Genomic DNA, 15,349 nt, shown 5'->3' with positions numbered 1-15,349 from the left:
CACGAGCCACAACTACTGAGCCCACGCACCTAGGGCTCGTGCTCTGCAACAAGAAAAGCCACCGCAGTGAGGAGCCTGCACACCGTAATGAAGAGTAGCCCCCGCTCGTCTCAACTAGAGAAAGCCCGCACGCAGCAACGAAGACCCAACACAGCCAAAAATAAATAAATTTTTTAAAAATTAACAAAAAAAAAGCAACTGTATTTCCATATACTAACAATAAACAAAAATTGAAAAAGCCACACCATTTGCCACTGAGCAAAAATTATATGAAATATTTAGGGATAAATTTGACAAAAGATGGACCTGCTGAGAGATATTAAAGAAAACTTGAATAAATGGAGAGAAATACGGTACAAGGATATCAATTTTTTGCAAATGGATCTACGGATTGAAGGCATTCCCAATCAAAATCCCAGAATGTTTTTTGTAGAAATTGACAGACTGATTCTAAATTCATATGGAAATGCAAAGGACCTAGAATAGCCAAGACAACTCTGAAAAAAACCAAACCAAAACAAAATTGGAGAACTTACACTACCTGACTTCAGGACTTATATGTCCAGTTTTCAACAAAGGTACAAAGGTACAAAGGCAACTGAGTGGAGAAGAGATAGTCTTTCAACAAACAGTACTGAACAACTGGACACCCACATACAATAAGTAAACTCCAATCTATACCTCACACCACACACAAAAATTCCAAATGACTCACAGACCTAAATGTGAAACTTAAAACTATAAAACTTCTGGAAAGAAACATAGAAGAAAATCTCCATGACTGACACCAAAAGCAAAATCTATAAAAGAAAAACTTGATAAACTGAAATTGTCCAAGCACTGCTCTTTGCATATGCTGCTAAGGGAGTGGCAACTGAACAGGCGAACACCTCTAAGGCCGCCACTCAGTGACAGACATGCCATGATCAACGTCAGCGGCCCCCCCCAACCTCCTCACTCCACCCCGACCCTGCACATCAGGCAGCAGGTGCCCTGCTCCTTCTCTGAGAGCTGATCCCTGGTGGCCGCCTCACCTAGCCCTGCCTTTGGCCACTTCCTCCACGCTGAGTGCTGGCCTTTGTCAAACGCAGGTCACATCACGTCACACTGCTTCTCACTGATCTTCACTGTTGCCCACAGAATCAAACCAACACCTTCAACGAGGGCTGTCGCAACCTAGACCCAAGCCCCTCTCTGCTTCTCTCTCGCCCCTCACGCTGCAGGCGTCCAGCACCTGATCACCGTGGGCCAGGGCTTCGGCTCTTGCGCCTCTGCTTCTGCTGGTCCCTACAAGCACCCTGCCCCGCCCTGCCCCCTCCACCCCGGGAAACCCACTCATTCCTCAAGGGCCAGTCCCTTAGCACACCCCTCCAGCGGGTGACCCAGTGTTCCTGCAGCCCTGGCTCCTACGGGGACTGTGGCATCAGTTCCAAACAGTGACAGTTGTGCGTGCCAGTCTGCTCCAGCGAGCTGTGGTTTATATCCTTAGTATGCACGCAATTTCAAAAAACAAACAAAAGCTGTTCATTGAAGGAAAAGACCCAAAATCCTCCCATAAGACTCAATATTATAAAACTGTCAATTTTCCTTCATCTACAAATATGTGAATCGGGCTACTGGAGGGTACTTGATAAAATGGGTTCCAAAGTTCATATGGAAGAATCAACATACAAAAGTAGCCAACTAAATTTTGAAAAGTATGTGAAAAGGATTTGTCCTATGTTATGTTAAAACGTATTAAAAGGCTACCGTAATTAAAACTATGCTATTGTTCTAAGAAGAGGTGCACAAATCAACAGAACTGTATAGAAAGTCCAGAAATAAACACCAATAGGAAGAAAAAGAAAGGGAGGATTTTAAATAATGAAGACAGATTAGCCAATAGTGTTGGAACAGCTAGTTGGGCACTTAGGGAAAAAAATTAGTCTTCCCTACATCTTTCCTTACCCCAAAATAAATGCTAGATGGATACAAGTGTTACATGTAAAAATGACATGTAAGTCCTAAGCAGAAAATACAAGTACACATTTTATAGTCTTGAAGTAGGAAAGGACTTTCTAAGCCAGACACAAAAACCCACACACCTTGACGAATGTTGTTCAGTTGACTATATAAAATTTTTTAATTTCTGAAAGTCAAAAACATACATAAATTGAAGACCATATCCATATACATACACCGATGCCCACAACCCTCACTCTCACAACTCACCCCATCCTCAGTGGAGCATAAAGTAAATACAAGACAAACAAGTCAAACCATTCATAACAGGTATGACAAGAGGCTAATCTGTCTAATGTTAACACGCAAAGGAGCTCATCCGCGTCAACACGACAAACAAGAAGGCAGGCGGCAGGCAGACGGCCAGTCCAGGACTGGGCTCTCCCCGCGCCACGAGCGAGCGGCTGGCAGTGAGGCCTGCACACGGCTGCGCTCTCAGCACCAGACGTCGTCAGTGCTGTGGCCACCACACAGGTGCGGACGACCAGCAGAGCCTGTGGAGTGTCCCCCACAAGCCCAAATGGTCGCACTGCGTGACGGGATCATCCACCTCTCGACATCCGTCTACAGAAGCCCTCCCGTGAGTACAGAGTGTTAGAAAACACACATATGTCAATCAGGGATCTGGTTAGACTTTTTAAAAAACAAGCACTGGAAAAAGGTGGTAGCCAAGTAAGTATAAACTACCTGGCTGGTGGAAGAGCCGGGCTTGACCGGTTTTGTAAGTTTCCACCTGCTGTCCCTGCCCCAGGCCAGGAGGTCTGTGCAGCAGACAGACCTGTGAGCACAGAGCTGACGGCAAATCAAGGTGAACACGCTGCAGGGGAAGGGGGTGCAGAGACAGGGAAGGGTCTGGGAGGCTCCCTGCGTCCCACAGGATGCACCGACGAGGCACCATCTCCTTTAATCTGCACGGCCAAGCAGGTCTGCGAGGGACGTGCTGTCAGCAGCTGGTCAGCAATGGGGCGGGACTCCGCCAGGACTGGCTCCCGCACTGCCCTCCACACCTGCCCAGATGGTCCCAGCACAGGGCATGGAGCAGGGCCAACAAGGTCCTCCTTCCCATGCTGGACACGCTGTGGGTGAGTGCAGAAGCAGCTCCCTCCTCCCCCTCCCACCCCTCCTCCTCGCTCACCTGTACTCAGCATTCATTCAATGGCATTCAGTAATGCCCACCAGGTGCTGCCCCCACCCACAGAGCCCCTGGCCTGAAAGATGCCCACTTGTATTACGGCTGCCACATGAACTGGCACACACTAACAGAGGTGCTGGGCCAACTTTGCTGAACCGGAGGGGGGTCAGAAGTGGGTGTGGGAGGCCAAGGAGGCCACACACAGCCCAGCCCAGAGGCAGCGAGGAGCTGGTCTGGAGGATAGGTGTGTGAGGGGAGACTGGGAAATCAGGAGGCCCCGGGGGGGTCACGGGAACACCCCACCCCCACCCACGCACAAGGCCCAGGGTCTTCCCCTCTTAGCACAGGAGCTAGAGAAGGAATCAACTTCCAGAGTCACCGACAAGAACCCGGGCAGGTCACCCAGGAAACACAGTCCCTTGAGAACACTGTTTCGCAGCACAGCCATGCCTGGTAGTGTCACCCCCGCAACTGGGCGGCCCTCCAGCTCAGTGGAGAAAGCGCATTTCTCATGACGCCCAGTAGCCAACATTCCTTGAGCACTGAGCAGGAGCTTTCCTGGAGGCCCTACTTCAAGAAGATCAAGTAACTTGGCTCCATGAAGGGGCTCATGAGGTCTGGGGCTGCTGATCACAGACAAGCAGCGACCCGGCTGTTCACCTGGGCCTTGGGGGACCCTGGGTCTGAACTAAGCACAGACACCTGCTTCCAGGCACAGGCGACAGCTGTGAAGGCGAGGGAGCAGGCAAGCACCCACAGGTTCCACCTCTGATCCACTGAGGGCCCTCAGCAGGCAGCAAACAGCCTTGGAGGAGTGAGAAACAGCAAGACGCAGGTCCAAACAATCCACCGCAGCGTGGACGTCGGTTTCAAGGTAACCAAGACAGCTCAACTCCAGGTGATGCTATTCTGACACCAAAGAGAGACGAGAGACGCGTGCTCACTTGAACCATGATGGCCGAAGACCCTGCTGACAACAGCATCCCCAGGCCCTTTGGCTGCCAGGACCATAGGGGCAACCACGTCACAATCATGCCACCACTCAAGTGTCCCACACTGATGATTCCCGCTTGGGTCTCCTGGGGCCCAGCGCCTGCTGGCCATCTCCATCTGGACCACCATCGCCACACACACTCAACAGCTCTAACACCATTGTCACCCCGACCCCCACCTCACCTGCCTCTTTTCCTGTGTCATCATGCACTCAGCTACGTGGGTCAGAGGTCAGCATCACCCCCTCCTGTTCCTCCATCTCCCTCCCCACACCCTACGGTGACTCACTGACCACCTTCTTCCCCACCTCTACCACCATCCCTTTCCAGAGTGGTCCCCTCAAGCCAGCCTCCACCCCAACCCCACCTGCCCCCCCCACCAGGCAGCCGCTCCCGCTTACATCCCCACACCCGCCCCCTCTGCCCCCCACACCCCTTTGTGCCTCACTGCCCTTGAGCTTACCAGTCAGCCCCGCCCCTACCCCGGCTGGGCCGGCAAAGGGGAACCTCAGGCCCTAGCTGTGCTGGCACTCCAGGAAAACCAGAACCCTAAACTGGGCCTAAGAGCCCAGGGACTGGGAGCCAGCCCTGGCCTAGCACCACCTAGCTCTCACCGGATTGCCAGCGGGACTTCCTGCAGCCCTCCAGCTTCACGCCTACCTTACGTGGCCAGTAATCCTCAGGACTGTGGACAAAGTACCCCCTGCTCTACAGTCAAAGAGAAAATGGAACGAATACAACGGCCCCTGCGCGTTGGGACTCTCGGGTTTGGCTTAGCTTCCCATAGAGAGGACCCCGTTTTCCCCCCGGGGAAGCAAGGACGTGGACCACACGCCTCCGGAGTGACAGGCGCTAGGACTGGGGACCGAGCGCCCCCCAGGGAGGAGACGGGCACAGAGACCAGGTACCCCGAGTCCCACCCTGGGAGGGGACGGGCACGGGGGCCGGGCTCCCCATGCCGTTGCGAGGAAGAATGTGAGCGGCTCGGCTCCCAGCGCGCTCTTCCGGGTTGTGACGCGGCAAATCCGGCTCCGCGCGGGGCTGGGCGCACCTGAGCCCGGGGAAGGGGGTGGTCTCGGCCCCGCGACGCCCGGGACCCTTTCCGCGCTCGCCCGGTGACCTTGGAGAGGCTCCCCCTGACTCGGTTTCCCGCGGCGGCCTGGCCCAGGGGGCGGCCCGAGAGTGCGCAGCCCAGGCTTCCCCGAGGGGCGCCTCGCCGAGTGACCGCCGCCAGCCCCGATCCCCGGTCCCGACCCCGTTTACCTGAGGAGCCGCGGCAGCCGCAGCCCGGACGCCGCCCTCCCGCCTGCCGCTGACCGGAGTGGGCGGGGCCACGCGGCGAGCCCACCGCCCCCCCCGCCAACCGTGGCCTGGCGCGCGGCAGCCCGGCCCCGCCCCCGAGCGATCTCTGCGCTCACTGGTCGGAGGTGCGTCCCTCTCGCCCTCTCCACCCGGCCCCCCGAACCCCAGAGAGTCAGTGCGCAAACTCCGCCTCCCGCTCGGCCCCGCCCCCGGCCGCCCCGTGACCGCCACACCTGACTGTTGGGCGCCAGTAGGGCCGCCCTGTCGGCCTCAGGGCGTGCCGCCGGCCACTGCGCAGGCGCGGGACCCGGCTCCCTTCCCACTCTGCTGTGTCCTCGTACGACATTTACACCGCGATGATCCCGGCACACAGACACCGCCCCACATACCGGGAGAGGCATCGGGGACGCCGGTTCGGCGCGTCAGTGCGCCCAAAGCCGGTCCTCTCACAAGCACATACCTGTCCAGGTACACACGCCAGGTGGGCCTGACCTGGACACACACAGGCACTGTCATGCCCTATATCGCTCACACATGAACACACACTGAACACCCAACCAACACCCCAGAGACCCCAGGGCCGAGGAACCCTCCGCAAACAGGTACACACACGCAAACTGGAGGCACACGTCCAGTATGCCAACAGACCGTGGGAATCAAGATGAGCAGGCATCAATGAAACTCCTAGGGACTTCCCCGGTGGCCCAGTGGTTAAGAACCCACCTGCCAATGCAGGAGACACGGGTTCCGGGTTTGAGCCCTGATCCGGGAAGATCCCACATGCCGCGGAGCAACTAAGCCCGTGCACCACAACTACTGAGCCTGTGCTCCAGAGCCCGCGAGTCACAACTACTGAGCCCGCGAGCTGCGACTACTGAAACCAGGCGCCTAGAGCCCGTGCTCCGCAACAAAGAGAAGCCACCACAATGAGAAGCCTGCGCACCGCAACGAAGAGTAGCCCCGGCTCACCACAACTAGAGAAAGCCTGCATGCAGCAATGAAGACCCAACTCAGTCAAAAATAAAATAAATAAAATAAGTAAATTTATTTTTTAAAAAATGCACAGAAGACGTTTCTCCAAAGAAGACATACAGATGGCCAATACGCACATGAAAAGATACTCAACATTGCTAATTATTAGAGAAATGCAAATCAAAACTATAATAAGGTACCACCTGACACCAGTCAGAATGGCCATCATTAAAAAGTCTACAAATAACAAATGCTGGAGAGGGTGTGGAGAAAAGGGAACCCTCCTACACTGTTGGTGTGAATGTGAAGTGGTGCAGCCACTATGGCAAACAGTATGGGGGTTCCTCAAAAAACCCATAATAGAGTTGCCATATGAGCCAGCAATCCCACTCTTGGGCATATACCTGGAGTAAACTATAAGTTGAAAAGATACACGCACCCCAGTGTTAATAGCAGCACTATTTACAACAGCCGAGACATGGAAGCATCCTAAGTGTCCATTGACAGATGAATGGATAAAGAAGATGTGGCACATATATACAATGGAATACTACTCAACCATAAAAAAGAATGAAATAATGCCATTTGCAGGGACATGGACGGACCTAGAGATTATCATGCTAAATGAAGTTAAGTCAGAAAGAGAAAGACAAATATAACGTTACCCTCCCCTTGAAATACCTGGAGCAGCTTCTCTTTTCCTAACCCCCAGGTCAGTAGCAAACCAGTTAGTTTGTCCATATTTTCTATACTCCAGGCAGTTTGCTAGACAAGGGTTGTGGGTGAGCAAGGGAATATCAAACACCAGCCTCGCTCTCAAGCAGCTCACAGTCCGACAGGGATGACAAAATGTGTCGCAGCAGTTCAATTCCAAGCGTTCTAAGGCTCTTCCTGCAGCGGGAGCACCCCATGGACTGGATCCCAGTGGGGACAAGTCCAGTCCACAGACACTGCCAGGACGGCAGCCCCCAGCCACTGTGCCGTCCAGCTCACAGAAGAGGGACGACGACTTGGGCCTCAGCTGTGTCGTCTGGAAAGGGGGCGTCGCTTGGTGGTGCTCAGATTTGAAATCCTGGCTGTGAACTGCCTACCGCAGGACAGGCACGTCGGGCGTGGTCTGTGCACAGGAGCAGGACTCTGGGAGCTGGTAGTTGCAGCTTAGAACAGCACCTGGCTCACAGCAGGCACTCAGGAAACTGGATGCTACTCCCCACGGTAAAAGCACTCACAGAAGACACCAGGGGCCAGGAGAAGGGAGGGGCCGTGTCGGCTCATCTCTCCTGGAGCTGGGGGCTTGAGGTGGACCCAGGCGGGGGCGAGGGTTACTTGCTTGCTTGTGTCATCAAGTGTGTAGAGAGCTCTGGGGGAAAGGCCTCTGCAGCAGGTCTTGGCCTGAGCAGAAGCTTCCAGGCCTCAGCAAAGGAAGGTTGGGTGGCTTCAGGAATTCTCTGGCTGGCCAGTGTTTTGTTTGTTTGTTTGTTTTTGTTTTTTGGCTGCGTTGGGTCTTCACTGTTGTGCATGGGCTTTCTCTAGGTGCGGCGAGCAGCGACTACTCTTCGTTGCAGTGCGTGGGCTTCTCATTGCAGTGGCTTCTCTAACTGTGGAACAGACTCTAGGCGCGTGGGCTTCAGTAGTTGTGGCTCATGGGCTCTAGAACACAGGCTCAGTAGTTATGGCGCACGGGCTTAGTTGCTCCGTGGCATGTGGGATCTTCCTGGACCAGGGATTGAACCGGGGTCTCCTGCATTGGCAGGCGGATTCTTAACCGCTGTGCCACCAGAGAAGTCCCTAGGCCAGTGGATGTGACTTGGCACTTTCACTGCCAAAGGCCTGGGTTCAATCCCTGGTCAAGGAAATAAGATCCTGCAAGTCTCACAGCACCACCAAAAAAAGGCCTCTGGTTCTCACCCCAGAGAATGGGCCTCACGCAGGGCAGGGCTGGTTCCAGCAAGATGTTCTTAGGGCAAGCAAGTCCTGGGGGATAGGAGACCCCCTTCGAGGGCACAATGCAGGTACAGCTCTAGAACCTTCCATTCTAGAATCTGCCCCTGCTATCCCAGACCCTGCCTTCCCCCATGCCAGTCCATGGTTGCGCAGCTGTGTTAGCCTCCCACCCTGAGCTCTCAGCCCTGGTCCCTCCCCTGTCTCTGCCCCAGTCCCAGCAAGACTTCAGAAACTTGGCTGCAGCCTTGAGGGGGCGCAGGTCCCAGCTGGCCTCCTGCAGCCCCATCACCCCTATCCCGCTAAAACATGTCAGGCCTCAGCCGTGCCTCTTGTCCCCCATCCCCAAGGCCCTGCGGTGAGCTGGATGGCCAACCCCTTCCGCAGTGCCCTGACCTCCGGAAGGTCATGGACCAGAGAGCCTTCATGGAGCAGGTATGCAAATGCAGGGACAACGGCTACCTGCCTTCCTCCAAGAAGATCGGCTCTGGGGCCTTCTCCAAAGTCTACCTGGCCTATGCCACGCAGGAGCGCATACAGCACAACTCCAAGCTGGCCTCTGACCTGCGGGGCAAGCGCCACACCATGGTGAGGCAGGCCGCCTCCTCCCCATGGGGTGGGGGATCCGTGGTTCACCCTCCAGCCCAGCCCTGAGGCCCCTGTCCTGACCCCACTCAGGCACTTCCCAGGTGCCCTGGCTCCCTCCTGGTCCTGCATCCTCCCTGAAGGCCAAGGCTCAGGCAGGCTGATCGCTCCCAGTTCCTGGACCCCTTGAACACGTAAGTGCCTGGGACAGGAGTGGGCAGGAAGACCAGAGCTGCCCCCCGAGGACGCTGCTCACCGCGCCTTGCCCTGGCCAAGTTCAGCAACATGCACAAAGGCCACAGGGCCTGTTCTGCCACATCCCGCCCCCGAGGGGCTGTGGGCTTCACACGGTGGCCACCCGCCATCCCCGCAGGTGGCTATCAAGATGGTCTCCACCGCTGAGGCTTCTGTGGAGTTCTCCTGCAAGTTCCTGCCCCGTGAGATCTCGTCACTCAATGCTACCTACAAGCACCTGAACGTGGTGGGCAGAGACCCCAAGACATCCTGGCCCCCTCCTGCCCAGCCCAGGCCTGCCCCCTTCCCCTCCTGGGACCCTTACGCTCGAGCCCAGCTCCATCCTGAGACCCCAATCCAGTGCGCCTGACGGCCCCTCCTCGGGGTGACGGCAGGTGGGCGGGATACAGTAGGTGCAGCTCTACGAGACCCACCAGAACAGCTGGCGCGCCTACTTGGTGCTGGAGCTGGCGGCCCGTGGCGACCTGCTGGAGCACATCAATGCCGTGTCCGACCACTGCCGCTGCCCGGGGCTGGAGCAGGAGGCCCGCAGGCTGTTCTGGCAGCTGGTCAGTGCCGTGGCGCACTGCCACAACTCAGGCATGGCAGTTGAGGGCGCCGCCCAGCCCACCCACCCACCGCATGGAGAGACCCGCCTGAGCTCAGGCCCAGCCTCACCTCCGCTTCCCCATGCAGGGACCTAAAGTGTGAGAACATCCTGCTAGATGACCGAGGCTTCCTAAACCTGAGCGGCAAGCCTGCGGCCCAGCCCCCAACCCTGCCCCCAGCCTGCGCCAACTCTGACCGAGGTCGTCAACTTCTGCGGGTCACACACACCCCACTCTTGCCCCAGCCAGGCACCCAGCGTCTACACTGGCTTGCTCCAGACTTCTGACCCCAGTCTGCCTTGTCCTTCAACCCCCCTAGGAGGCCTACACCCCACCCTCGCCCAGAGCCACACTTGCAGTCACCCCACATGCCCCATGTCCACCACAAAGCCATCCCGCAGGAGCCCACTCTCTTACACCTGCCCCTCACCCGCCACCCCGCCCTCCCTGTATGCCCCCTGCAGACGTCGGCTCTGCCAAGCGGTCAGGGCTTAGGAACTCGCTGCTGAGCACCTTCGGCGGCTCTGTGGCCTACACAGCCCTGGAGGGCCGCACGAGCAAGTACAGCGGACGGCAGGCTGACCCGTGGGGCCTGTGAGCGCCACCTCACGGGCTCCAGGACCCCTAGGGAGGGGCGGGCAGTGGCGGGGTGGGGAGGGGGCACGCCCTGAGAAGCCCATGCCCCCAGAGGTGTCACCCTCCACACCCTGGTGACCGGGAAGCTACCCTTCAAGGAGCACCAGCCCACCGCATGCTGTACCTGATGCGCCGGGGCCCCACCTTACGGCCAGGCCTGTCCCCAGGTGAGCGCCTCCACCCTGCGTCCCTCCCCCGTCCCAGCCCGCACCCAGGTGGGCGGCAAGAGAGAGCTGGGTCCGGAGAGGGGGAAATGGGTTGGCGGCCCCGCTAAGCTTGAACCCTGCACTAGCCCAGGGCAGGCCGCCTCACCTCTCTCTGCCTGTCTCCCCACGTGTGAAACACGGACACCCTCCGGCCGTTTGGGAAGACGGAATGGGACGACCCCTCCAAGCTGCCAGCATTGTTGGCCGTGATGGCCGCGGGCTGGGGCGCGAGTGGGCGGGGGGCGCGGGGGGGCAGTGGCATCTGTAGGCCGCATCCTTGAGCCCTCACCCGCAGAGTGCCAGGACCTGATCCGAGGCCTGCTCCAGCTGCGCCCGCGAGCGCGCCTGGGCCTGCAGCAGGTGGCCGCACACCACTGGATGCTGCCCGCCGCGCATGCGCTCTTCCCGCGCAGTGCTCAGCGGCGTCACTCCAGGTGCTGCATGCCCACCAGTGTAGGCAGGTGGGCGGCTCCTCAGCGCCCCACGTGACCCTCCCACTGCGGTCGGTTGCAGAGAAGCCTGAGGAGTCCCAGCTCCCAACGTCCCCAGACAACGTGCAGCCCAGCGCGGACTCAGATCCCCCAAGGCCGCTCCTGCACCTGCGGCGACCCCAGCAACAGGGCACCCCCCCCCCCGCCCCCGCCTTGAGAGCGCCTCTTGTCCGGCGCCCGAGCCCAGGGAGTCTCCCCCGAGACGAGGTGCGACTCTGACGCGCTGGGACTCTGGAGCACGGAGACGGCCAGTCGCACGGTGGGCCCCTCCAGGCGTCCGCTATCGCTATGCTCCGTGTCTGCCATCCGGAGCGTGCCTGGGCACTACTTGGTTAACGGAGGGCGGGCGGGAGGGTGGGGGCAAAGTCAAATAGAGCGTTTATTCTGTGGAGCCAACGGTGTGGACTTCTCAATGCAGGAAGAGGGCCGCGGGCCTTGGGGCATCTGGAAAACAGTCCACATACCTCCAGGCCAGAGCTTTAATTTGTCTGGGGGGAGGGGGGGAATAGAGAGGGGACCGCAGAGGAGGGAGACACCCAGCACCCATGAAGAAGCCAGCCTTGATGGGCGCACCAGTGGAGCTGCCTCCAGCTTTGGAGGGTGGTCAGGGGAAAGACTTGAGCCAACGACAAGGCTGCAGGCACATCAGGGAGGCTCTCAGCTTGGTAGGCGAGGGGTTCTGGGGAGCTGAGGCTTGCTCAGGCAAGCCGACCAGGGAGAGGGCCTAGCTAGTGGGGGAGAGCGAGGGCATCAGGTCAGTCCAGGACTGGGAAACGGGACTTGAGGAGCGTGCAAAGAACTGAGGGTAGGTTTGGGCACAGGTGGAAAGGTGGGGAGCATGAAGGGGAGGCGACACCCAGCAAGTGCTCCGAGGACAGGGTGTGGCTGGTGAAAATCTCAACAGGTGAGCCCTTTGAGGCTGGGTCTCAGGCAGGGCCCCAGGATGGAGGGGCCTGGGGTGGGACTGGTACCAAGGGGCACTGCAAGCACCTGGGTGCCCCCCTATGCCCAGACCCCTGTAGCACCCTTGGGACTGGGAAGCTCCAGCTAGCCCCTCGGGCTTGCAGTGTTTTTCTGTCCAGCCCTGCTAGCCATCCCCCTGGAGATACCTGAGCAAGTCATAGGGTTGGGCCAGCTCTGGCTGAACAGTCCTCCTCTGAGCAACCAGCATTCTTGCTGGAGCCAACAGGGCACAGGGAGGTGCCCTCAACGCTCAGCAAAGACCTGGCGCTTAAGAACAGCTCTGCTTCTCAGCAGGGCACACCCTCAGAGCAAGGGGACCCAGAGGCCTGCCGGCGGCTGCAGGCAGACCTGGTCGGGGATGCCTGGACGGATGGTGAGCAAAGGTGGGCCCGGAGCTGGTGGCAGGCTTCACGGGCCTCAGGTGGGTGCGGCTACCTCTGCCTGTGTCTCTGGGGCCAGCTCCAGCGCCTGCTGCACCCGCTCGCACTGTTCCTGCTCCTGGCGGTCCTGCTGCTGCAGCTGTCGCTCAACATCCTCAGGTACTTGCACCTCCAGCAGGTTTTCCATGCCATGCTCTGGCTCATCCCCAATGAGAACCTGCCAGCAGGGCAGAGGCAGAGAAAGCAGGTGAGCAGCTGGCTGGCACACTGTGGACGTCCACCACTCCCCCAACCCTGCACCCACCTGGATGAGTTTCTCACAAGTCACCCGCACGTCGGGCTCTGGCTCCCAGTCGTGCAGCTCGCGCAGGATCAAGTAGGCTCCCTGGTCCCTCACCTGCTTCCGACCAGGTGCCGTGGCCGTCAGCTGGGAGAGGGCAGAGGTTATCCAGACATCAGTGTGCTAATATATAAGTGTGTGTGTGTGGGGGGATGACGTTAATGTAGCAGTACTCCTTCTCACCAGCATGATGGTCTCAATGAGCATCTTGCGGATGTCGGCATCAGGATCTCGCTGCTTGTCTTGTGGCAGGTATTGCAGGTCAACGGGCAGCCCTAGGGGTGAATTCACTGGGTCCCTATGCTGGCCCCTGGACGGCTAGGCAAGACCCTGCCACTGTAAGGCCCATCTGTGCTCAGCAACTCCCTGCTAGAAGGTTTCAGAAGGGGCCCTCATCTGGACACCTCCTTCTGCCTCTCCCCCCACTGGCCTCCCCTCCTGCCAGACCAACCCTGAGGCTCGACCCAAGCCACTCACGCTCCATCTCCTCCTCGGAGAAGTCCTCAGGCCCAGCCAGGGGCAGTAGCAAGAAGGGGAGAATGTCCACCTCAGGCCCAAGCAACCACTCATGGTGTCCTGGGGAGAAACAGGAATGGAGGCCAGTCCAGAGGGGCCCCAGGGTCCAGTCTATTCCTCCCACTCCCCGACACGACAACTTCCCCACCACCACTCACGGTGCTCGAAGCAGCAGTTTCGCAGTGTCCCCACCACCCCGCCCCTGCGCACCGAGGAGTCCGGGTATTGGGTAAGGGGCAGCAGCCGCTGGACCACGCACCTGGAGGGAAAGACCACTCAGTGCCGTCCCTGCTCACTGCCACCCCCTCCCCGCGAGCGCCCTGGGCTTCACCTGTCGGGGTCCAGCAGGAAAGCGCGCGTCGCAGGACGCTGGCTGAGGTTGGAGAGCAATGGCCCCAAATAGTGCAGGGGCGCGCGGGCGTTGTAGCCGGGAGTGCACAGCGCGCGCACCAGCCGCTCCAGGCCCGACTCCCCGGGCTCAGCGGCCGCCAGCGCCGCCATCAGCGCAGTACATGGCACCGGCTCGCGGCTGAGGTTAGCCAGCACGGCAGCCGCCTCCTCGGCCCAGGGCCACTGTGGGTCCAACGCGCAGCCCAGCAGGCGGGCAGGTAGTCCGGGCTCGGCCGCCAGCAGCGGCTCGTGCAGGCCGGGGTCGGCGGACAGATTGACTAGCGCGCGAGCGGCGTCTCGGGCCGGGGCGGGAGCAGGGGCCACCGCCAGCTCGACCAGAGCCCGCAGCAGTGCCGCCTGGCCGGCCAGCAGCGTGCGGCCGGGCCCCGAGCCGGTCAGCGCCAGCACATGCTGCGCCGCCGCCGCCTGCAGGTCAGCCCGCGCCCCGAGCGCCAGGAAGGGCAGCAGCTTCGCCGCCTCCGCCTTCGGGCCGGCCTCCAGCATCGGCGACCCTACGGAGGCGAGGCCACCGGCTGACCCACCCACGTCCCCTTCGTCCTCCCGCATGCAGCTCGGCGTGCTCCGCTACGCAAGCTCAGCTATGCGCTGCGCCTACAGGTGGGCAGCGGCCCCGCCCACCGGGGTACCGGAAGCCACGGCGACCAATCCGAGGCTACCGACTCTGCGCAAGGGGCGGGACCGGCGCGCAGAGGCGGGGCCACGCCAAGGCCCGGGGGATTGTGGGATTGGGTGCCGCCCGGAAGCTGGGGATCTCGGGCTCTGCGCGGTGGTGGGGGTCGTGCAGGGACAAGCTTTGGGCCCCGGCATGGCACCGTCCCTTGGGGGTCCTGCCAGCCGCTGATAGCGGACCGATTACATTCCCTCTTCCTTCGTGATTGGCAGACATCCGTCTTCATGGGAGGAAAAGCAGGATCAATTACAGTGATTGACTTTCTAGTGTATTCCTGGCATAATCTCCGTTTGATCGTGATATATTTTCGTTTTTATATATGGTTGTATTCAGTTTGCAAAATTTTTTTTTTTTTTTTTTTAATTTTTGGCTGTGTTGGGTCTTTGTTGCTGCGCGCGGGCTCTCTTTAGTTGCGGCGAGCGGGGGCTACTCTTCGTCCCGGTGCGCGGGCTTCTCATTGCGATGGCTTCTCCTTGCGGAGCACGGGCTCTAGGCGCGCGGGCTCAGTAGTTGCGGCTCGCGGGCTCTAGAGCGCAGGCTCAGTAGTTGTGGCGCACGGGCTTAGTTGCTCTGCAGCATGTGGGATCTTCCCGGACCAGGGCTCGAACCGTGTCCCTTGCATTAGCAGGCGGATTCTTAACTTGTGCGCCACCAGGGGAGTCCCGGTTTGTGAAAGTTTTGTTTAGAATTTTTGCATCTCAGTCTATGAGGAATATTGGTCTGTAGTTTTCTTTCCTCATGATGTCTTTGTCTGGAGTTGGGTAGTATTGGCTTCAGAGGATTGGGGAAAGTATTCTTACCTTATGAATTTTCTGGAAGAGTTTGTAAAACTAGTACTACTTGTAAGACCCTGCACAGCCTAAATTAATTAATTAATTAATTAATTAAAAAAAGAACATCTGGGCCTGAAATTTTCTTTCTGGGAAGGTTTCTCAATTACAAATTTAGTTCCTTTAGTAGAAACATGGC

At 58.6% G+C, this 15,349-nt stretch overlaps 3 protein-coding genes across 15 annotated transcripts in view; 1 reads left to right on the top strand and 2 right to left on the bottom strand.

The window, feature by feature from the left end:
- MROH1 (maestro heat like repeat family member 1) overlaps positions 1 to 5,680 on the bottom strand; it is a 67,144-nt gene extending 61,464 nt beyond the window's left edge. For 10 of the 13 annotated variants that reach the window (XR_009697695.1, XR_009697696.1, XR_009697697.1 and 7 more), the window contains exon 1: positions 5,389 to 5,451. The gene's annotated coding sequence lies outside the window, so the exon portion shown is untranslated. Of the gene's footprint in view, positions 1 to 5,388; positions 5,472 to 5,660 lie in introns of those variants that run through there. The other 3 variants (XM_061172022.1, XM_061172026.1, XM_061172025.1) reach the window with 3 other exon arrangements.
- A 103-nt stretch (positions 5,681 to 5,783) lies between these two features.
- Positions 5,784 to 11,319, top strand: LOC133077077 (testis-specific serine/threonine-protein kinase 5-like). Its single transcript, XM_061171746.1, is given in 11 exon segments — positions 5,784 to 5,852; positions 8,556 to 8,651; positions 8,746 to 8,928; positions 9,299 to 9,406; positions 9,573 to 9,763; positions 9,847 to 9,911; positions 10,232 to 10,361; positions 10,456 to 10,508; positions 10,511 to 10,570; positions 10,905 to 11,021; positions 11,123 to 11,319. Coding segments are annotated over 11 exon segments (1,269 nt in total).
- Positions 11,320 to 11,461: 142 nt separating this feature from the next.
- On the bottom strand, positions 11,462 to 14,265 carry HGH1 (HGH1 homolog). The gene is made up of 6 exons (XM_061171696.1): positions 13,631 to 14,265; positions 13,458 to 13,558; positions 13,261 to 13,359; positions 12,967 to 13,058; positions 12,748 to 12,870; positions 11,462 to 12,660 (listed from the first exon to the last, which is right to left on the bottom strand). The coding sequence occupies exons 1-6, from the start codon at positions 14,254 to 14,256 to the stop codon at positions 12,481 to 12,483; spliced, it is 1,221 nt and encodes a 406-aa protein (XP_061027679.1). The 5' UTR covers positions 14,257 to 14,265; the 3' UTR covers positions 11,462 to 12,480.
- Between the last annotated feature and the right edge of the window lie 1,084 nt (positions 14,266 to 15,349).

The sequence above is a fragment of the Eubalaena glacialis genome, chromosome 17 (genome assembly GCF_028564815.1).
Source record: "Eubalaena glacialis isolate mEubGla1 chromosome 17, mEubGla1.1.hap2.+ XY, whole genome shotgun sequence".
Classification (NCBI taxonomy): Eukaryota; Metazoa; Chordata; class Mammalia; order Artiodactyla; family Balaenidae; genus Eubalaena; species Eubalaena glacialis.
The sequence above is the reverse complement of the archived record's forward strand: the minus strand, read 5'-3'. Positions and strand labels throughout refer to the sequence as shown.